This window comes from Macrosteles quadrilineatus, unplaced genomic scaffold, assembly GCF_028750875.1.
Source record: "Macrosteles quadrilineatus isolate MER2022 unplaced genomic scaffold, UCM_ALF_1.0 Scaffold_3__2_contigs__length_128488019, whole genome shotgun sequence".
NCBI lineage: Eukaryota > Metazoa > Arthropoda > Insecta > Hemiptera > Cicadellidae > Macrosteles > Macrosteles quadrilineatus.
The window spans coordinates 4,637,852-4,663,318 of record NW_026542596.1 but is presented as its reverse complement, the minus strand read 5'-3'; the positions used below and the strand labels follow the sequence as shown (position 1 = coordinate 4,663,318).

The window sequence follows — 25,467 nt, the reverse complement described above, 5'->3', positions numbered from 1 at the left end:
AACTCCCAAGTACTTTGCAACACTGCTGGCAACATTCCGGTAAACTCGCCCCTGCGGTGTATAAATATTGTAAGGGTGGCAATTTACCTCTTCGACCCCAATTTCATCCCTTCCCCTCCCATGCCCCACTGAACTCTACCCCTGATCTCAACGTGTTTGAATCCTGTTTACAAATACATGCTGGGGAAAATTATAATTGTTTTCTCTATAGTATTTTCCAAATACCTTTATGCGTGGCAGCGTGGCGTTCTACAAACGAAGTACTAATGTTCAGCTCAGTGAATAATTTACTGCTGTTTCGATGTAACTTTTTACATTTAAACTAAAATAAACTACTGTTTAATCTAAAATGAATCTTGATGATGCTATATCTTTAAAGGCACGATTTTGGATGGTTAATGTAAGAGTACGATAATTCTCGTAGTATTAGGTAGGTTAGACGAAATATAGGATAAAAATATCTTCTATAAGCAATAACAACGAGTGTTCGTGCTACGTTTGAAATAAACATAACTTCCCAATCAACATTGCGTAGTAAACAGATACGATTAAAATTCATTGTAGTAGCTCCGGAATTGCAATATAGACTAGTTGGATTTACGATATTGTTCTTTATGTTTATTCCTGGACCTAAATGTTTGAAAATACTAGCTCACCGAAACATGTGGTTCTTATGTTAGCCTACAATAGGAAATGATGACAGGTAATTAATAAATTAAGATGCTCTTCCCAAATCGGATTTGTAAATCAGTTACTTTGTAATCCCAATGATGTTATTCCTATGGGGACCCTTAAGGCGCATTTGAATCAAAAATAAACATTAGAAGACATTGGATGAAATGCATTGTAAAGAACCATGCTAAAGCTAAATGGAGCTTCACTAATAACATAAATTGAATGTTAATTTCTGGAAAAGTAATTTATTTGTGATTTGATTTTAAACGTTCAATAGATCCTTTATTCTAGATCCATAAAGACTTGTAATTATTTTTTAACCACACTATGATGTTTTTAGCTGATTTACATATGTTAATAGGTGGCTGAAAGTTATGTCTTGCTGACCATGCCAGCTGGCATCGTCATTTGGGGCCCGAGCAGGATTTTGCATCTCTAGGGCCGCAAAATCAGCTGCCCGCTTACTTTGTAAAAACATGAATACATTTTAAATACTAGACATTCCATCCCCATGTTAAAGTTGTAGCCAGGTTTTTAATAAAATTTGTCTTAGTTGATGTGAGCCACCTACAGATTGCGCTGATCTAAATTACTAATTTCTGCCGATCACATGATGGGTTTTACCAAGTCAAACTGATGGAATGACTTATTATGAGCAATAGCAACTGTTGTGACCGAGCAACTATGTCAGTAACGAAAATAAGGTACAAAATAGAGTTTTAGACACTAGCGCAAACTGTGACTGGCTCACACAACTACATTCTTTTTTAGTAAAAAAAATGGCGACAGCTGATCTATATAGATGGGATGTCTTGTAAATACCCAATCAGTATCCATAGCATTGCAATAGAATTGTATTATTGACACCGCTGCCTAGCAACTATTTATTATTATTTTTGCTGATAAATCAAATTATTTCTTCATATAACCTTAAAGTTGTTGTTGTGTTGACTATCAGTGCGCATTATTATTGTGGTGAAAAGTGGCAATAGGGTATAATGTGGTGAAAAATAGCGTTCGTACCACGGACCGAAATGGTTTTGCAGCTCTCGATCGTTTTAAGTTCGAGTCCAAGTCGAGAACTTAAAAACTATCTAGAGCCGGCAAAACCTAATTTTTGGCCCTAGGTAGATATATACTATTAACAACAATACGTTTAGGATAAAATAATAGATTAACGTAACTTCTTGAAAAAAAAACTCTAATTGATACAAATAAATACATAAATATATTTGGTAACTTGTGAATCAGTAAAAATGTGGCTAGTGCCTTTCGAACCATCACATTGCGTTTATAGAATCTCAGCACACTTGTAAGTCGATAATGTGGTGATTCGGATTCCCTCGAACGCCGCTCACTAAAAGCTGTTCCCCCAAATGGAAGCCCTGAGGTGCTTGACGATATTGCTTCGAACTCATCCACCTTTGAGTTTGCTTTGAATCGTTTTTATTGTGATCATAACAGTTTACTGCAATAAACATTTTAGCCTGGTAAATAAAATAAAATATATTGTTTAGTATAAAAAAATAATAAAATATCTAAGAATTCTTAAAAAATATTGTGTGGAAATTGAAATCTTTTGCTTTAGCTCTCAGAAGAATGGCATAGGGTACCCACGGTTCCCTAATTTAAATCTAGGTTCGGGTAAATTTTCTTTTCAATTCGTAATAAAAATCCATCCATGTGAATACATAGATGGATTTGTATATAAATGTGACCAGTGAGGTATCTAAGCAAAACTTTGGGTTAAAAATTATATAATTTCGATGACCGAATGTATTTAAACAATTGATAATTCCTAACCAGTGAAGGTGTATTCTCAACACTCATTATGTTAAAAGTATTAGAGTGAGTATGGTACCTTGCAATACCCTTCGGTATCCAGTCAAACAATAACATGTTTTGTGGTGACTGCCACGTCCCACATCTCCAGGTTTGTTCTTTTCATTTCCTAGTGACAACACCTCATGGGGCATTGACTCATAGTGTTAGAATCGCCGCTCACAATGAAGCAGAAGGCACTAATACTTTTCACTGGAATTGCAAAATAATTTAACATTTATGACGAATCATAAAATTTAAACTTTTTTGAATTCCAGTGAAAGGTGTTAGTGTCTTCTGAATCACTGTGAGTGGCAAATCTCAATGTTATGAATCAATGCCCCATTAAGTGTTTTCACGTTAAATAGATTTAATAAATGGTTTTAAATCTGCCATTTATTACTTATAGCATTAATTTTGATATTGATTTTGTTGTCACTAATTCAAAAAGCAAAGCAATTAAGTGGTTATTCCTGTGGTTAAATATAGCATAATATTTTGTTGTTGAAACATTTCTCGGGTTTACCCATGTGCCATATTTTACAATAATAAAATTTAGCCTATATTTGCTTTTGAATACATTTAGTCAAATACATCATACCTACATTCAGATTAATTCAAAACTGCCAATTTAACAGCAAAAGGATTAAAACGAAACACTATTAAGTATACATACGACGTAAAATCCACAAAAACCAGATACAGTTGTAAATCATGTAATCAATTGCGGTGGAGCCAATCATGTCAAACAAACAATCTGATACAGACTAACAATCAATGATCTAACAGAGGCCACTGTAATTGCTCTGGAGTCATCGTGTTGGACACTTTCAAAATAATTGTAAAAACGTTTAGTTACAGTGAAACCGTTACATGAACTAGGCCATCATTTTAAACGCCAATGTTTAATACTCAAACAACCTTTGACAATGCGCTAAATGTTATTGTTGGGATGAAAAGAGAACAATGGAACATTATTATGACCAGAGGAAATTAAATTTTAACGAACATACACCAAATTAGTATTTATTTATTTATATATATTTACAAACTAGTTTTAGCAGTGATAATTGATGATAAAAGAAAAAAATGAATCTCTAAATGATATTAAGAGGTTTCTAAGTAAATCTTATAAAATGTACTAGTGTTCCTATTTAAAATCATTACTTGTAAATTTTTGGAACTAAATCAAGTGGTCTGTTGAGATTTTTTTGGATGGGGTATATTAATTAAAAAGGAAATTAAACGGAAATTATAAAAACAAATTAACTATTTTTTTGTTTTTACAATTTACAGTACTGCCCTTAAAACAACAAAAAAATCTTTTATAATCGATAATTTTGTAATTTCAGTGGCTAAACCTATGAACTATTCTGTTTTACTTATTACTCTAGTTGAATCATATTTACACATACATGTGTTCATGATTTAAAACCAACATATGTTACTTTTTACCTTAAATAGGACTATATTTTTAATTACACCTAATTCTTAACATTCTCTCTTATGCTTACTAAACTTTACAACTGAACTATCAGACAATCGGATAATAGTCAATAGTATACAAATATGATATTTGTACACGTCAGTTTAAATTCCCTGAAGCAATCATTGCGTGATTTTATTTCATTTTAGAGGCAAATTCATTTTATGGGGAAAAAATAAAAATGTTATAGTTTAAGCAAAGTCCTCCACAAATATTAGGAGTCAAATGAAAGGAATTTAAAAGTGATTTTAGTATAACATCTTGGATCATGGGTACTATTATACTATTACTAGCTTATTGGTAACACATTTATTGGAATTAGGATAGGGAAAAAACAGTTGGGTATAGAATTGTTATTCACAAAATCTTTATTCTTTAACGACCAAGATAAGTATGCAATGGTGTGCTTATTCTTAAGGTCCAAACAAGAACACATAAAATACACATCGAGCAAGATATGAGACATAAATGATGTCCTTTTATGACTTTTGCTCCGATCTACGACTTTTATTGATACTGTAAGACATATGTGCTCTATATATATGAAAAAGAATATTTATTGGCATATTTCCTACACTAGGTTAGTGGATTAGTTTTGTTTATCATTTTATGTATATACATATTCATAAAACCAATGAACAAATGTTTAATTAAAATAAAACCAATAGAGCGGGTTTAATAAAAAGTAGTGTTACTATGCTGATTGCACAAACCAATAGTTTGCAGCTCGTCCATTTATATTTTACTATAACTGTTGAATTATATAACACAAAGGCCAATCGGCAGTACAATGTAACTGAACACGTTTAAGTGGGTTGCGTTTATAAGTTACAAAAATAAAACGTATAATAAATTAAATGTTTTGTAGAAAATTGATAGATGATTTCGCGCTTCGTATTAATGACATTAACGACGTGAACGACAACAAATACTTTTTTAACTCAATATCTCACCTGCTCCTGTAATGATTTAAGAAACTGATCTTTATAATTAGGGAAGTCTACAGTATTCAAAGTAAGGACCACTTGGTCTAGTAAAGGCGTATTTTACTGATACGCGCATTTTCATCGGATTATGTTATTTATTCTGTGCAGTCATAAAATGCCATACATAACTCAGCCCATACATAACAAATAAATAGTAAACCGAGTGAAAATGATGGTTGACACTGTGTAACTTATTTATTTACTGCTGGCTTGTGTCAGCCTACAGGCCAGAGGCCACTCTTCAACAAAATTAACATAGATGGTTTTACTGAAGCAAGTTACTGTAATATAAGCTTACAATATAAAAGTTTTTTATAACCAACAAAATGTATTAATTTATAAATAATTACAACAACGGTCGTCAGTTACAATTAGGGTGTTGCTTATTTAGGAAAAAATCGCTTTTAAGCATCTTATTCCAGGAAGCTTCTTACATCTAGATATATTTAAATGTTTTTGGAAATATGTATCAAAACATCAAATATTGATACAATTAATATTTCTGAAACCTACTATCAGCCATAATATTATTAAATATATATCTAATGAAACATTTTCTATTCATTTCTATTTTTATAGATTGAAGTTTTAACATTAATAATATTGTAGGGAACGTGGTGTAGGAAAATACTGATACTATAAAATAGACAAGACGTTACATAGCAGCCTATTAAACATATTCGATCACTTTCCCAGAGTTCAAGTTTTAATAATAATAATAATAAGTGTAAACGCTTGTCTTAATTGCGACCAAGAATGACTTCATTCTGACAAACAAAACTCGCATTGAAACCAACAACTTTTAAACAATTAATGACATAACTCTCAAAAAATCATAAATACTCTCATGGTTATCTATATACTAAGGAAAATTTATACTTTCAAACAAGAGCCTAAACAAGATTTTGAATGATAAAGTAGTATTTGATGAGTTCAATCCCATAACCGACTGAAATTAGATAGTAGGCCTACCTCAATAGCTAAACAATCCTATGATGGCAACTAAAAATATACTTGTAATAAAGATTATGTGTAACATCATATACAATAATTACAGTTACAAACACAGGTAGAAAAATACAATTTTTAGTAATGTACGACAGTGATTTAGAAATAATGGGGGCAGCATTGGAAGAGGCAGATGAAAGAGAAAGATGTAGAGCAGTTGTTGGTGAGGCAACATCCCACCTTGGGTATAAATGGTCATGGGAGTAAGTAAGTATGTTAGTTAGAATTTTAAAATAAACTGTTTTTCTGTACTAGTGTAAAATTTAAATTAGCTTAGTTAGTTATTGAAAACTCACCCTCAAATTTCATTTAGGTTTTTTTGTGCATATACTAAGTTACTGGTAGTATTATATATTTTATTTCAAACGAACAAATGAATATATTATTTCCCCAGCAGCTCGACAAGGGCAATAAGAAACCACACCCAGCTGTTATGGTTTACGGGGTAATTTAACTGATGGATGAGAAAGGAAACCGTCGGAAGACACGATTGTTGGTAGTGTATTGTATTATGTTGTACAAATATCCTATCAAAGCTACCTTTAAAATACCAATATCATAATATAAAAATGTACAATTATTTCTGGATTTTAAGTACATTGTATTCAGAGAGAAAACTTACTTTATGTGTAAGGTGTGCAAATTAAGGTGCAATTAACTTTCAGTTAGTAAATATTTAGTGGTACATATCAGCTTAATGGAATTCGATAGTTTTTTTTATGACAAGCTTATCAAGCTGTAAGAATCACTTATCTAGCCTAACCATGAAATGATAGGGACAGGAAATAGTGTGGCAATATTCATGTACATATTAATTTGGGTCGAAAAAGGTCGAAAAACTTTGAAGCTGTTTTGTACTCAAGCATTAGATTTTCCGCTCATAAAGCATTTGGGCGGATTTTATGATTACTATAAATTATTTTAGAATTTTTTCACTGTCAAAAAAATATTTTTAGTTTTAGACGATAGCTTCATGAAGATAAACATATATTAATATGAGTATTATGAAATTCTTTTTGAAAAGGTTTATTATACAATATAAAAAAAAAAAAAAAACACTCTATTTATACTCGTTCCTTCATTAAAAATAAAAGATGTAAGAATGATTGTCTCAACCATACACAATAAACAAACTCCGGCAACTGGTATGATAAAAAGTTATTTTAATTTTCCACACCTTTTGCCAGAATAATTAGTAAAGCATGAATGTTTTTGATTAGGTATTGTTTCAATATATCCACTGAACAGCTCGTCAAACTTGATGCACGGCCTGCTACGCAATCAATTAAGTGTATCAATTCCCCATTGTGTACAAAGGCGTCGTTGTAAGGTAGTAACTTGCACTGTTTGTATAGTGTCCATGATAAACACAGCCCGCTGCTATACCAGGTCACTCTACTACTAATAACTGTAGTTGGTTGTTTTTACATTATACAAAAGTGCGAACAGATTCTTATTCAGCTAACGTATAACATGACTAAGCTTCTTTAGACGTAAGCCTAAGAGGTAATATATTGGTAGAACTACCAATATATTACCTGACACACACTACTACACCCTATATAAGACTACACTCTATATAAGAGTATTTATCAAATATGAATTTCAACTGTTCATTAGGGTGATACCTTTAACCTTATTTAAGTACAAGGTTTAACGGGCTTGTTTCTATACATATACAGCAGCTTCGTGCGACCAACAAAACACCATAAATGTGGTGTAATTTTATTTAGGAAATATATAACAGTTTTATAAATATAATGTACACTACATATAATAATATCAAACTAGGTCCCTGCAAAGCAATGCTTGTGTGCAGGAACAGAGTCACAACATTGAAAGAATGTTACATAGTTAGGACCTTACGAAATGCTTACTTCGCACATCGGGAATAGGCGATGTTTGTATTACAAAATATAAACAATTACACGTTAAATATTTAGTGTAATACGATGGCCAATTTATCTTTACTATTCCTTACAAAAACATTAAGGCTGGAACATAATAAATGGCCAAGAATTAAGTGTAAGGTACACAATGTTTGTATAACAATTAACATTTTCTTAAGTATAAATATTATATTTTTTCAGTAAATAAATAAATAAAAGAACAGTTTACCTGCCACCTTATAGAAGAGCTCTGAAATAGTTTGTTCATTCAATAATATTTATGAACAGTTTTGTCAAATCAAAAGTTACAAAATAAGGTTAGGGTTATGGATTGCTTGTTTTTCTTATACTTGAATTTGGTTTTATATCAAATGAAATCTAAGGTGATGACTCCACAGCAATTACAATTACCTCTGTGAGATCATTGATTGTTAGTCTGTATCAGATTGTTTGTTTGACATGATTGGCTCCACCGCAATTGATTTCATGATTTACAACTGTATCTGGTTTTTATGAACACCATACAGTTTATACACCGCATTCAGTGCCTTCCATTACTGGATGGTAATTATAGGTAGTGTATTTTAATTTTATTTCTGTTTTTTACGCTTTTTAATGCATTGTTGTTTACAAACAAAGATTTGAGATTTAAAGAGGTATAAACTATATTAATCGTCATACATTAGTACCTAAGAGTGCAGTTATACACAGTATAATAGGTTTCAAATTGGGTATTTTATTATTTATATTAATAAAGGTATGGATAGGGAAATATTGAAGGTTAAAGGTTCGACGCAATACCATCAAGCATTTTATCAGAGTTTTTAAGAAAACAGCTATATAAGACATTGTGTTTGAAGGAATCCGAATCACTTCCGGAACTAGTGCCAACATTATACACATTCATACGTAAGAAAAGAGCCTAGTGGAAACTTTGAACCAACCCTAATCTACTAAAGGGTTAATTTCAACCTTTAACATTTTTATTTTCAGTTTATTTACTTAATTGCTCCAAAGAAATAAGGAATTTCCATAAAAATTACTACAAATGCACAGCAAATGAACTGAACAATAACAAACTTGAGATAAAACATTTGATTTGTATTTGAATTTCTTGATTAAAGTTTGATAGTTTTAACACACATCTTAACTTTCTAAATAATAATTGTGTGTTTTTAGTAAGTAGAATGACCAGGCCAGGTACTTAGAATGGTTAAATAAATTTATTAATATTATAATTTTTTTTATTGAAATCCTATAGTGTACGTAGGCTCTATGATGTGTTTGTACATTTTTTATTTATTATAATGGTATCCCTTTAGTAATATATTCTACATGTCATAAAGTCCAAAACAAAGGAACCAGTAACATTATTTAAACTTCGCAGGCTAAATTAATATCTAAGAAAACTTAATAATATAAGAATTACACATCCATATTTTTTTCTTAACAATTTTACACAAACTATCTAATTTATAGTATCAATTATAAATTATAATTGATAACCAGCCATCGATTAGAATGAAAGGTTATTATACAGAATGTATTTTGATTTCTTTGACAGTTCAGGATTTTATGTTCTCTCAAAACTAAATAATTGGTTCTGCAATGTAAAAGAACCATCGTTGAATAAGGCCATAATACATTTGGCACACCACAGGATCGAGTTTACTGGAATGCTATTAACAAGGTTGCAAAATATTTATGGACAATTCGTTCTCATGTGGCGAAGGGTCAAAAATGTTAATAGTTCATTATACCCAACAAAACTATCATTATACATACTTTTGTTTAAAAATGGGAGTTGATTTTACTTTTGTGATATTATATCAATATTACAAATTACTATTAGCAATTTGTTCAACTATGCTTTTTTTATATGAATACAGTAATGTAGGGAACAATACCCAGACATGGTAATGTTTTGGTGTTCACTTCAAACAAATCATTGCGCCAGCAGAGTTACCAAGAAGATACAAATACGATCTAGTGTTCCCACATGCAATACCACTTTAGTCAGTACACACACTCTATTCTACCTATTACAATGATTTGCTTACAATCTCCATTAAGAGATTACGAGCAACACGCCAGCTCAGCTGTCGCCGATGCTTGGTTAAGAACGTTTGCTGTGTTAACTGTTATATTCAATCACTATGAGCATCAATCAATCAGTATAAGAATCCAATAAGCATTTTTTAACGTTATTCTTCCCAACCCTAACAGTTTTTAGGTGTCAAACCTAAAAATACGTTTTACCTATGCCCGTTTTTTTTTTTTAAGTAGCCGTTTCAGTTAGATTCTTAGCATTGACAAGTTTCACATAACAGCATTTTTTACTTTTTTACTACTGGTTATACTATAATATTCAATAAATAAAATCTTTGTGTTTTTTTTTCAAAATCCAAAATTGGTGGACAAATATTTGTATTGTTGTAACCCATGGGTTAAAGGCGGAAATATCTTTAACTTCTTAAAAATTAAAATTAAATTAAATTAACCTAGTTGATTTTGTTACACACTTATAAAAGGGCAGCCGCTGATTTAGCAAATAAATTAAAATAGGCTAATGAATGTTCAATATTCCGTAATTTTGAAAATGAAGAGACAGACAAAAAGTATTTTCTTCCAAAACTTTAAAAATATATATTAAATTGATTTTTTCTTCCCTTGTTGGTGAACTATTATAGTATACAATTGTAATCTTTGAGTGTAACAAAATCTCTACTATAATAATTTACATAATTTTTTTTTCCTTAAAAACTAATAAATTGCATACTGTAACCTTTAATTTTAGTAATATACTTGAGTAAAGTCCCAATTAATCCAATACAAATACCCATGGAAACTGGTAGGGTGTTGAACATAATGATTTGCTGCTAAACACGAAATCCCTGCTTTGATAGTCACTAAACAATACTAAATGCAGAACAATGAACAATGCGTTCTATTGTGGAACACTGCGGCTTCAAGTGATCACTCCACATAGGCTGAGTTCCTAACCGGGTTTGAGTTAAGTATGTATATGCATGATGGGTCTTCCCACAACGGCTTAGTTATCGTTCTCATTACTTTTTACGATAATGTAAATTTTTGTGAGAAAATAAAGTACATTACAAATTCATATCAAGGTAAACTTTGAGTTAAATAAGACATACACTTTAAAAGTAGACATTATTATTCAAGTAAACAAATTTAAAAGATGAATAGTGAACCTTATTTTTTTCGTAGAGCAAGGTCCCTTTTAAATTACATTTTACCAGAAATTTTTTACAATTGGATAATATTCCCTATAGAATAAGAATAGGCTGTAATTTGAATTTTAAATCAGTCAGCATTAGCCACTAATTCGAAACGATACAGAAAACTTTAATAGTATCTACTCCATAGTCGAATAAGTTTTAATATTTAAATCCATCATGGCCTAAATAATGCTTGCTGTAGTTTACTACTACAACACACACCAAAAATTGTTATCATAGTAAAATTAATTTTGTATCGTTCTATATCAAATAGGGTCATTTGCCAAATTTTATATTGACTAATTTCTCAAAGATTAATCTAGTAAATTGACTAATTTACCACAAAGATATATTGATGATACTTTGTGTACTCAACTTTAATATTGTTTGGTGGGGGAGCGAGCTGGTGTAGTTGTTAGAGTGCGGTACTTCGGTCCCTGAGGTCCCGGGTTCAAATCCCACCAGGTTACCAATGGATTTTATCTGAGTGATAATGTCGCAACCCCTAGGAATATTCTGAAGTAATGTGAAAAACAATCGCGGGCTCGTGTCTAGCGTCGTAGGGAAAAAGTATTGTTTGGTGATATCCAGGATTCGTCAGATAGAATAATACACACGATCGTTCTATAAATAAATAAAGTCCGACGTAACACGGAACCCAAAACGTACCTCATTGTTGGGAAAACATATTTTTCCCGCCAAAGGTTCAAACGCGTAACCATAACCGAGTAAGTTTTCTTATTAATTGTACGCAATTTTTACTTAAATGTAGAGTAAAAAATTAATTCTTTATTATTAATTTCATATTCTAACTTTTGAAGGAATGTTTATGATTATTTTAGACGTACTACACAACAATCTTCCACTTTCATGCCCCAAATAGCACTCATTATCTACATAATATTAGAGATAGACGTGGTGTTTAGGCCTACTTTATCGATACACAAGTTTATGGTTACACAATTAAAATTATCACCTGATACAATGCGATCAAATATAAACATTGAAACTAAAACCATTGAACAGGAAAAATAGTTTATAAACAATACAACAGTTTTAATCAACTAAAAACACGGGTAAAATTGTTTCAATGAAATGGAAAACCCGGTATCATTTTAGAGGTGGAATGAAACCCAATCAGTTTTATCAGAATGGTATTTACAAACGAAGCGCGGTCACATGTCAGGGGTTGTGTGGGTGGGGGGGGGGGGTATGTGGAGTGGGGTAAATTGTCCCCCTTACAATATTTATACACCGCAGGGCGAGTTTACAGGCTTGGCGTGCCGCTTGCTGCAATGTTTATGCCCAAAGTCTCTCCGACAAAGGACAAATGTAGCTTGACGAATGTATTGTCCGTCCAATATTCGAATCGATATGTATTGAATTGAATTTCATTTTAATTTCATAAATATCTGGCTATAAAACTATAAATCCCGATGTGTAACTCACTCACTGATCAGGTGTATAAATGTGTACATACTTCTAGTCAGAATGAAATCTTAAAAAGAGAGCATAGGTTGATTTTTACATTGAATTAAAACCTTATAACAGAATTAAATTGTGGCCTTAATTAATTGTGGAATTATTGTGGCCTTAAAACAGAATACACAAATTTGAACTCAAACGGACTACCGAGTCAAAGCGGTTCAAAAATTCATTGAATTTGCTATGCTTATACGGGACCTCCTATTTCCGGATTATAGGGGCAGCCGCTAGGAATCGAAAGAAAATCTTAAACGTAAGCATAGGTCGATATGCACTTCAATTTAAAGGTCTTTATTGGTAGATTACAATGCCACGAATTTGAGCCTAAAAGAACATCTGAGTAAAAAATTGTACCCGTTTAAAGATTCAAAATGGTAGAAACAAGAAATCTTTTAATGGCTGTCATTTTTTACTAGGTTGTCCGTTTGAGTTCAAATTTGCGGCATTGTTTCCTGCTATTAGAGACCTTTAATTCAATGTACAAATCAACCTATGCTCCTATTTAAGACTTCCTTCTGGCTATTTGCGGGACGTCCCCATGATATAACAGAAAATCGATAGTTCCGTAAAAAAGTAGATTTTTAGGTGTTGTGTTGATTTACCAAATCTTATAGATTTAACTGTTGTCGTTTATGAAATATTAAGCCCGTGCGGGAATTCATATACACCCTGTATATAGTCTTCCTAGGTAGTTATATAAACATATGATAAACTAGATACTACTTACTGTATTGATAACATTAAAAAGTATTAACATAGTGTTTGATTTCAGTAACTTCTGGAGTCAGTTGGGAGGAGTGGTGGACGTATGATGGGATTTCAGGTAAGAAAAAAAGTAAATAAAATCATTATATAATATATGCAACTTTAATAAATATGTATTTTCCTGATTATAAACACTGCCTAAAAACTAAGTATTGGCCCAGAAAAAATGAATAAATTAAAATGTTAAACAAAAGCGCAGCAGTATATCAATCAAAGATACTCTTTGCTTGGAGTGATAATGGATTCCCTACACAAGATATGTATGCTGGTTTTTACTTTCTCCCCCTATACCTCTCCTATACCTCTCTATACCTTTCTCCCCTCCTCTTTGTATATGGAGAAAGTATTGTTTTCGTCAAAATTTTCGAGATTGAGTTTTGAGTGGATATAATCGTTTTGGGTCCCCCTGGACCAAAAAAAGTGGTTTTCGAAGTGATGTCTGTGTGCGTGTGTGTGTGCGTGTCTGGATGTGTACAGAGCTAGAGACTACACCTGTGGTCCGATTTCGATGAAATTTGGTATGTAGGTTCTAATCCATGGTATCTCCAAGTGTTTTTTTCCATTTTTTTGAAATTTTGATTTTTAATATGATTTTTGATATGACTAAAACTTAGATCATGTAAAGAACTTTTTTATCTTTTATAGTCAATTATTAGATTCATAAATTCAAATAAAGAAATAAATTTTTAGTGTTACCGACGGTGACATGCTATAAAAAATTCCTAATGCATGTATATTTTGGTATAAATCATATTGTAATTTAACATTAATCGACAATTAATTATTTTAATTGTATTAATTAATAATCAATTATTTATCGTCAAATTATTTTGACGATACACAATTTTTGTTTACGTTACCCGTCTTGTTCATGGTTGTATACATTTGGTATAAAAGTATATTTTCTTTACTGTAGCAAATATTATTCTTATGAATATATGTATCCTGTTTAAAAAACTATTATTAAACTGTGAAATCAAAAAGAAATATATACGACTACATTTGGATACGCTGGTATTACATACTGCATATATTTATTACAAATATAGGACCGGAATAAAATGTTACGAAGATAATGGTAAGTATAATTGTTATTGTTTCAAATATGAATTATTTTCTCTTTAAGCCATTTATAACGTACACAAAACCCACAGGGAGTGGAGAAGGCAAGGAGTGATGGCTGGGTGGTAACTAACCAAAGAGCAATGTTTGTGGTTTAGCGGGAGTTCTGAGGATCACCAACAACTGAGGTTGTTGGAAATATACGTTGTTGCACGTGGGTTTTAAATTTAATAAAATCTTTGAGTTCAAATTCAAACTCAAATTCAAATATATTTATTCAAGATATTACATGCAAGGCCTAGCCAAGTTTACAAAACTTATCAGCGAGGACTAATAGAAAAAAATGACAGACAAAGTTTACAGTATTTTTTAAAGTCTTAATACTAGTTCTAAGGCGGTTTTTGGTAGGCACTTGTTTACAACAAGAGTACTTTGGCAGCAAGACTTAATTCTAAAAGCATTAAAAAGAAGTGTAACATTAAACAATAACAATAACATATAAAGAAGTAGGAACGAAACTCCTATAACCAACGGAATTCTTCCTATATTGATGACTGTAATCTTTCGTTGTCATTGGATTTGAGTTTATGTTGTGTGGTAGTGGTAGTGGAGTGAGTGACAGTGTCTTTTAGCCTGATAGAAAAAAAGAGTTGCTCTTGTCGTGATTGTGGCTTGTATATAATGGACTTAGTCAATGGTTGAACATAACCTCGCACTGAAAATGCACATTTTTTTTTCATAAGCATAATAAATACAATTGTAAAAACGCTTTCTTTCTCCTATTCTACCCCAAAAAATAATTATTTGTGAATTGTGGCCTTGTCGGATTGGTGTGTGTTTTAGAGTGTTGTAATAGTGCTAGCAAACAAAGTTGTATGTATTATATTGTGTGGTTTTTGTCCTAATCTAATTGAAGAAACAAAGTTATGAGTATGTAATGTGTCTTTGTTTGTATATGTTGTGTTCTATGTAGTTAAATGTCACTTTGGCCTAGAATCAGTTAGTACAAAATCCTTAAATAAACATAATAAAATTTGTTTATATACTTCTGCTGGTTTGAATAAACAATCCTTTTTTGGAATAAGAGTATAATTACTCGTGGGACCAGCATATTTTAGTAATACCTCTCCAACAGTCTACCTTTATCTGCAAAGCAAGGAAATGAGTTTAAGAAACGATTGCAACCATTATACCCAGTCCTTACTAAATCAAATTTAGATGTAAGAAAAAATGGAAAATTTGTGAGTTAAACCCTCATCGTGTGGTTTGATTTGCAACACCTTATTATTTGAATCTGAAAGTAGACTGTCGGAACAATACAGCAGAGTGCTCAAGTTTGTCTGAGGTCCACAAACAAGTATCAGAACGGGTCACGTACAGTACGGTACTTTGCTGGTTTACGGTCGAACAGGAAACTTTGTAAATTACAAATAAGGTCTAAAACACATGTTTGTGTGTTGTGTAAAGAGGAACTACAAAATAACTTCGGGCATTGGTTTTAAAGAAGGATGGGATGATCTGTGAAGGAGCTGAACAAATTCATGTTTAAAATTAATAGAAAGTATGGTCAGAAAATTAATTTAGGTATATATATATTTGTGTATATAGTGTTTAGTGAGTAATTTCTAAACATGTTTCTAAACATATGAGCAAAAATTGTACCTATTCTATCAAAAAATATATATATTTTGATTATTTTAATTATTGTCTTGATAATACTAAACGAGTTTATTTGAAAGCCCTAAGTTTACTTGGTTGTGAAGTAATAATAAAATAATATATATTAAAATCAATATATAAAATATGATATCAAAACTCCTTTAGTTAAAAAAATATCAAACTAGTTTACAAATATTTTACATTTTTTATTACTAAATTGCTGTTACACAACCACTAGATGAAGAAAAATTGTAGGATTTAAAAAAGATTTTGCGTATTATTTTAATTAAATTTATAAGAAGTCATTATTTATAAAAGGAAGATATTTATTAGGGTTATAGTTTTAAAATCACTTACGTTTACCATGAGCTTTAAAATACGTTTGTTATTTTTATCGGTCTTCATTTATATAAGACTTGTAAAAATGTTACAGATTTAAAACTGATGACGCGATATCACTTACATAAAAGATCTAATTCATTAAGAAGTTTCCAGTTCCTTTGGGGCGAGAGCAGTTAAATAAATAATTCCACACTTCTACCGCTTCAATCACCTTAGAAAGCTTTAAAACCTATGGTTTCAAATTATTTTAATCAAGAGCCAATTTAAAACATTGATATGTGTATTAAAGGTGCTCTTTTTTTGTACCCTGAGCGTTTTACTAAGATTTATAAAGTAAATCCAATACTTATCTTCGTGTAATTATGAAATACATGTTAATTTTGAGAAGGATCTTCTCTTGAATCAAATAGTTGTAAATGTAATTGATGAGTTTTTATGAAATATGTATCATACTAAATCGCTATTGACATTTAATTTGTTTCGTAACTGTATCATTACAAGACCTAAATGATCGGTTATATAATTTAAAAGTCAAATTAAGCTGAATTACATAGACTAACATTCATAAGTTATTTTCGTGAATTTATTGTGTTTCAAACAAATCAAAACTTTTCAGAAATCTTATTTCATGTAGGATACTGATATTATTTTATCAGCTGTTTTACCACCATCTACTTTGTATGAGAAGTGTTCGCTAACTAAAGGAAACTAGAAAAATAACACTCCAGGGTGTCCCAATGAGTGTAAGTAAAAGGCAAAAGATATCTAAACAGAAGAAGAGGTCTCAAGACACCAACTTTTCTCTATCACGTCCAATGTTGGAGTCGCTCTGTTCTGCCTTGGACTCGTCTTCAGTAAAAAATATCTGAAAATACGTTAACATTTATAGTTGAATTCAATTGCACATTTTAAACGATCGTACGTTATATCATACACTATCTTTGATTGTATTATTAAGATTACGTAGCTTTTTCAGAGTTTTTTCATAGCATCCCAAGTAGTCTAGGCCCGAGATCGACTCACTTAAGTGATTAGATGTTTAATAATTCAAGGTCTCTACTGATTCCATCGGACTTGTGAAGTTTATCCAAACTTACCGAACTTATATATGTGGTCATAATATTGTTAACTGCATAGCCTACCCCGTTAGTTTTCCTCTAAAAATTGCCGTTCAATTGACATATTGTACTTTAGCTCCAGACAGTTTTGACCATTTTTACAGTATACAGAAGAGAAAAAATACCTGGGGTGGTTAAATATAAACGTCCATTACATGTACAGTTTTCTCTTTTTGTATTTACTTGTCTCCATGCTTATTCACTTCAAATATTTATAATTGTTACTGTTATTAAATTCATTGTTTTCATAAAAATATTTATCATCATTATTGTTTTTCATTATTGATTCAACTATTTACTTTTTATATCGCGTTACTCTTAGTCCTTTCATTGTCCAAGTATTCGCATGTACTATATTCTTATTATAGTTACTTTTGATATTCCTCTCATTATTATCATCTATAGGCTATTTATTCACAGCTAGTGTACATGTTGCTCGAAATCGAGCAATTGCAAAGTATTTCAGCTTGAAAACAAATGACAGTCATAATTTCCAATGAGTTTAAAAGAGTCAACTCAAATTACTCAATGATTATTTAACTAATGGAAATACTCACGATGTTCATAAAAGGTTAATGTAATCAACTTTTTTTGTAAATACTGTATCTTATATTTTTTTTAAAGCTGATCTCGTTTTTAGTGTTTTCCAAAAGATTTTCCCACATACAGCCGCATTAAGTTGTCCATGTTTATCTTCTAGATAATTTACACAATGACTGTTAATTAACATGTGTTCTTCTTCTCACTTTATATTTCTGACATCAACTAGAGTTTCATAACTATGTTTGTTTCCCATGTTAATCTTATGGAGAAATACGAAACTTTAAAGGGCCAAGGGCCTCACTCTCAAATTATTTCCCAAATAAGAAAGTTTCCTGCACAGCTTCACGTTACGCTCTTTCCAATGACACCAAAAACATGTCAATCGGTTCAGTAGTTTTGGAGGAGTATGTCACAAAAATCCCGCTTGCGTATTAAATAGGTAATATGGATGAGCAATTCACAACAACTTGTAATCAAGCTGTTAAATTTGCGTAAATCCGTTGGCTAATAAATATATAAAAAGCTTATAAAGATGTTGTTACAAAACATGGAACAAAATTACTGGTCATAAGAAAACGTTAATTAGTAATACACTACTTCCTAATGAGGGTGGCCTGCTAGTAGTCAGTAGAAAATCTTGTTATTAAAACACAATGCCCCAAATTTAATCTAAAAAACTCCGTCAATATTGACGTTGTTCAAAGATTTATTTTATTTACAACCTTGAGTATTTGAACGGCTCCCATTTTTCACTTGGTTCTCCGGTTATGTTCGATTTTGGGATATTTTACTCTACAAACAAATGTTCTGTTGTAAATGCATAGAACTTGGTACACTTGAAAGTATAGGATCTATTATGTTAGGTAAAAACTTCTCAAGATAACTAAAGTAATGCAGTACTTTATATAAGAGTCTACTACAGATAGAACGACTCCAACATTGGACATGATAGAGAGTAGTTGGTATCTTGAGACCTCTACTTCTTTATTTAGATGTCTTTTGGCTTTTACTTACACTTATTGAGTCGTCTTCAAGTTCTACTTTTACAAAACCCAGCATTAAGACCAAGTAATTTAGATTTACTAATAGTAATGTATAGAAATCCAAATAATAGTAAACCTTTATTAAGCAAGAATTTCAAAAACTGTTTTTGGTCACGTAGGGTGGTAAGCTTTTTTAAATTGCATGTTATTAATAACAATTAGTTTCATTTTCTATTTTGCATTCAATCCATTTGTTTATCTGTTTAAATCCAAGGTAACAGTAGTTTAAAATAAGATTAGAAATGTTGTACCAAAATGGTTCAGTATCAAAACATACTAAATATTTACCAGGAATCGAGTAGAAGATATTTCATTACAACGCATACATTACAATTACAAATGATGCACAAGTGTCCCCTCGCTGAATTAACATTCATATATGCAGCCAGAAACATATGACTATAAAGTGAAATGACCTGCCAGGCAAACGTGTAACCGTGTTGCTTAGTGTTGACTTTTGAATTAACAACTCCCGTCGTTTTGTGATGTTATTTATTTATTACAATGATCTGTGTTGCAACAGATTTTTTATGTTTTGAAAAAGTAATTATATTGTTACTCAAGTGGTTTAAAAGTAAACAAATTCAACCATTGTAAGAACATTTTTGGAAGTATACAGAGTTAGTAAAAAGTGTGGAGACCACCTGTTTTTTTTTAACGGCCCATACTAGAAAACCTAAACTCGGCACACCTTTATGGCATGTTATGAAGTACTTTTTGTGCATAACCGCCACTTGGTGAACCAAAATGGGGGATTTTGGGTAAAACTCAAAAATTTCAATTGGAAAGAAGAAAACTAACAACACCCCTTGTTTGGTTGTATCTTGAATCACCCTAAAATGCTGGTATGTAGTACCATTTTACATTCTACTTTATGTTTTACTATAAATATGATTGAGCTTTGTTTCTATGATCTTTAGTAAATGTGTTGTAACTGTTTCTTATAGTAGTTTTGTTTACCGAATTATACTCTCCTGTATTCTCACCCCGTAGCGAAGCACGGGCAGAGCAACTAGTTTAATATAAGGGTAACCATTATTATATTAACTGTTGGTTGAATTTAGAAATCCGCTTATTACTACAGGTTACATATTCATTGCAAACATGTAAGTGACCTCACAGCAATCAGTGCATTCTGTATTCATATATGCGAGCTCTACATATGATCACGAAGCAGAACCACCGGTGGTGTCAGGTCTTTTATGTACAGGGATATTAATTATGAATTCACACCAAGAGTTTACATTGAAAAAGAATGGAAATACATATTTCTCTTCAGTGCCAACTCTTATTTTGCTTTTTAACCTGTATTGGATTTATTTACATTTCATAAGTAACCAGATTATTCTTTTAAAGACTATAACTTTTTAAATTTAAAACAACTAATATGGTCTAAAAAAATAAACAGGTAAGAAATTAATTTATGGAGAATAAAACGAATAAATTAATCGTCTTAAGTTTGACGTTTTAAGTTTGATTTTAAAAAGCCTCTGAAACATGCTTGCTTGCTAGAAGATAGTTCTATTTTCCAATTGAGAAAAAATTTATGTAAAATCTATTACTAAAATCTATTGTACAGTCTCAATGTAAAACAATATATACGTCGAAACTATAATCACTTTGAATGTTTATGAAGCTGATACTTCATCTTCGTTTACACAACGCTTATAAATATATTACTAAATATACTATATCCATTGAATAATATCTGTCAAAATCAATCAAATTAATCCATCGTTAATGAAAACTGTAAAGTAGCGTACGTCCAGTTAAATATGTAATTAAATATAATATAATCGCAAGTGTGTAACACTTTATACAGTGTAAAAGGAGAAGTCTTAAGCTTCACGAGTCCAATTGGATCAGTAGAGAGGCTGAATTATTAAACATCTCATCTCTTAAGTGAGTCGGGTAACCTGTGAAAACTTTGCCTGGATTAGGCTATTTAGGAGACTATAAAAGTAACTCTTAAAAAGTGTTGAAACTTTAAGTAATGTAGATTTAAGACATTTGGACTGGGCCGAATTTTTATTTTAACATTCCTTTTAACGGCTTTAAATAACCAAGGTCTTTTATTTGGAATTTATTTTTCTCGCCAGTGGAACGTTTTAAGTTTTAACATAAAGGGAACGGTCCAAACCTCGGTCTTGGTACTATCCAACCTTTGTAGCGAAGTACGAGCAGAGCAACTAGTTTAATATAAGGGTAAACATTATTATTTAAAACTGTTGGTTTGTACACAAACTCCATACACCACTCCATATAAAACACCCTATAACATTGACTCTACTAAGAATTAATTCGGCTACCTTTTCATTAGTTGAAAACTATAGCTACTCCTCTACTTAGCTATATGTCAGTACGGTTGGCACCCTAGACGTTGATCAGGTATCAAAACTCATCTAACGGGTCGGTCAAAATGCTATCAATAACTTGTTGGTACTTCAAAATGTTTTACTCCAGATGTTATATCAAGATTTGGAGATAATGCTAAATCGTTACTTCGATGTTACATAGGTTGATGTTACAAGGTTTAAGGAAGACCTGGATTCAAAGGTTGTGTAGGCTTATAAGAAATGTATTAGATTTATATACCACAGCCTAAACTAGGTGTTAAACAGCATTATTTAGCAATGAGATCACATCATATCAAACATTAGACAACAGATGAAATACATACTTGCACATATGGAATATTTGATAACTTAATGCGGTACTTTCGAATTATACCGACCACAATTATAAGGGTTTTATTTTACCAATAAAGGTGTGGTCGTTATAATACCCAAGACAAAACTAATAACCTAAACTCTACAGTACCCTAAATGCTCTAAGGGCATAGTAAATGCATTCGGCACGAATGATTTTTTTTAGGTTTAATTGATAACATTTTTCTAAAACATTATGCGTTATTAATAAGGATGCTTTAAACATGAATTGTATTTGCAAATTATTGTCCCCTCGCTGAATTAACATTCATATATTCAGTCCGAAACGTATGACCATAAACTCAAATGACCCGTCAGACAAAACGTGTGACCCTGTTACTTGGTGTGGACCTTTAAATAAACACCAACAACGTAGCTGTATTGTCATTTTATTCTTGTTTTGAAAGGTTTTCTATTTTAGTCCTTGACTTTTACATCATCTCAAACAGCATGCAGCCTTTTTTGTCCTAAAAATGTCCACCTACAAACTGTAACTTAATAATAAATAAGTTGGTCTCCAGATAACAAAGCGTTACATCCCTTACGATCACAAACTGAACTGAATAAAACATTTTTATAACATCACTAATATATTAGTGACCAACGGCTTCTGTGCAAATATGATTACCATAAATGTTTTTTAATTAATTCTTATCTCTAAATTGTATCGTGAAAAATCCATAGAGTGGCTTAATTGATCTCAATGGTAAATGTATCAACAACAATGACAAGTATTTGTTTTGCACTACACACTACTTTTGCTAGAACTTATTTCTAATTTACAAAGTTTCCTGTTCGACCGTAAACCAGCAAGGTATCGTACAGAACGTGACTGGTTCTGTTGTTGGAGCACCTAGAAACTTAAGTCCGACAATCCCTACACTGTACCCTCTTTTCTAAAACCAATTTAAGAATATAAAGCTCTAGTAAATAGAATGAACTTTTTACTATCTTTTAATATTTATCTTATTTGATCCGTACAATCAGATTAACGCAAGTTTTGCCATAGACCATTGAAGATGTAGGCTCGTGTCTCATGTTATTTAGTCAACGGTAGTAAGTAAGTGAGCTTTGCCTTCTCGTTGAAAATCTAGATACTGTCCTATGATATAAATTCTATAAAGTACTGTATTAAGAAGTTTGATTAAATGTTGCGTTGATAATGTTTTGTGTTTAATAGTTGATTACATGTTAGACGAATAGTTTTGTATACTTTGGATACATGATTTTCTTCTTATTTATTGTTTGAGTTTCTCATGTTTTTAAAATAGCTTTCATTACATTTGAGATTTGGAAGTTTAAAATGATCTCATTAATCAACTATTATGTTATTTTTATTAATTGCAAATTTAAAGTTGGTTATGAAAAAAAAACACGTTTCCAAAACAAAGCTGTATAGAAACAAAACAACACGTATAATCTTTTTGATGAAAGGTTTTAATGTTTAAAAAAGGCAATGTTATTATATTATAATTATACTTTGTTATAATTTATCAATACAGAAAATACACAGTAAAAGACAAAGGTTAAATTACTGTACAGAACACATAAAGGTACCTTACACACTTGAATTGAACATATGTCAGGAAAAAAGAAATAAATGTCGCAAAATCAATATATTTCGTACCTAGGGCCGAAAATGATGCCGGCTAGAGATATTTTTAAAGTTAAAGACGAAGTCAAGAACTTAAAATGATCGAGAGCTGCAAAACCAATTCGGTCCGTGGTACGAAAGCTATTTTTCACCACACTATACCATATTACCACTATTTACCACAATAATAATGCACACTGATAGTCAACGCAACTCCAACTTTATGATTATGTGAAGAAATAATTTGAGGAATCAGAAAAAATAATGATAATTAGTTGCTAGGCAGAGGTGACAATAAAACAATTCTATTGCAATGCTATGGATACTGATTGTGTATTTAATATGCATTCATGGTTTAAGAAAGTAAGTGGACAGCTGGTTTTGTGGTCCTAGGGATGTAAAAACCCACTCGGTCCCCAAATGATGATGACAGCTCGCATGACCAGCAAAACGTAACTTTCAGCCACCAATTAACGTATAACGTAAAACAGCTAAAATAAACATAATAGTGTGGTGAAAATATATTTCCAACTATTTTAATCCAACCAACGCTACCCAAAAAGTCTTTACAGAAAAGCTAAGACGCAGCAAGAATGAGCCCGTTGTACCGGCACAACTCAGGTGTTATGCTGAGACACTGTGGTACAGTGAACACTGTTTGTGGCCCATTTACACCCTGCAATAACCCCAGACTTAACCATTGCGCTTTCCTCTGACCTTCAACCTTTCAACTTCGCTTCAGTTAAGTTTTTTTACGTGTTTATAAGTTTATTTCGTATGATAGACCATACTAGTTACGTATCATTTCATTGAACGCACTCTTGCGATCATGTTTGTAATGTAGTCACAATATCTTACTTTTGATATGGATAAAAAAACCGTTTACTAGACAAAAATTATTATTTTACAATACCAGAATTAATTTCAAATATGTAGGGACTTTTCAGCCACCCTGTATATGTATGGCAATGAGGTAGGATGATAATTTAAAAAATAAACTACACCTTAGCTCCTTGTATTTTATATATATGCTTAGCAAGGTTATTAACCAGACAAACAATGAAAAAAAATTACTCTCTCCTCCACACAATATGTCAAGCCCATCTCAATGTCCTGTTTTTTCCGCGCTACAACATATGGATGGTGATACATTAATTCTCCAAACTTCTTCTTCTTGAATCGGTCCATATATTTTTCTCAGAATCTTTTTTTTTTCAAAAAAAATACGTTTTTTCAATTATTTTGTTAGCAACCTAGTTTATATAGCACTTAATATATATAACCAACCTATACAAACCAAAAGCCCTGGACAGAATCATGCCATCAGAAGAAGTCATAAGACGGATAGCTGGATTTAAATACAATACGGCTCATGGCTTAAATAAACGAACAGTTCCCATTCCATTCCGTGCTATCACTTGTGATTCACGTAAAACAATTACAAAAGTTATTCATCTCATTTCGACTGTTTTTATAATATTATTAAAGATAACAATATTGCATTGTTTTACAAGGCAATAATAATTTCTAAAATTGTATTAATCATCTTTAACTCAAACTACTGTTAAGCAACACATTTGTTAAGATAAAATCCTAAATCAGTTAACAGCTACAAGCCAAATATTCATTCACCAAGTGACCTCGCAGCAGCTCAGTACAGTATTCATATATGCCAACTCAACATATGATCGCGAGGCAGAACCACCAGTGGTGTTCGGTCCTTTCTTTGCTGTGAAACTAATTAGGACATTATGCAAAAGGATAACAAAATAGACAAATAAACAAACACATTTGTAAACAATCTGAATCTAAATATTTACAAAACTTATTATGACTATAACTGACATTAAGATTAAAAATAAAGTATTTTCAACACTAAATGTATATGTTACTTATTTTAATTTGGTATTTATGCTCATAGGAAATATATTCCTAAAATATTCATTCAACATATTAATTCAATATTATAGAATATAATTTTTTTGCCTGCATAAAAAAAATCAATGATAAATAAAAAACTATTTTTTACAAATGGGCTGTT

General features: G+C 31.3%; 1 protein-coding gene across 1 annotated transcript in view; it reads left to right on the top strand.

The window, feature by feature from the left end:
- Positions 1–25,467, top strand: part of LOC128989941 (carbonic anhydrase-related protein 10-like) — a 104,281-nt gene that overhangs the window by 62,092 nt on the left and 16,722 nt on the right. Inside the window, exon 3 of the mRNA XM_054412106.1 lies at positions 13,365–13,415. Coding sequence (XP_054268081.1) covers positions 13,365–13,415 — 51 coding nt within the window. The remainder of the gene's footprint in view (positions 1–13,364; positions 13,416–25,467) is intronic.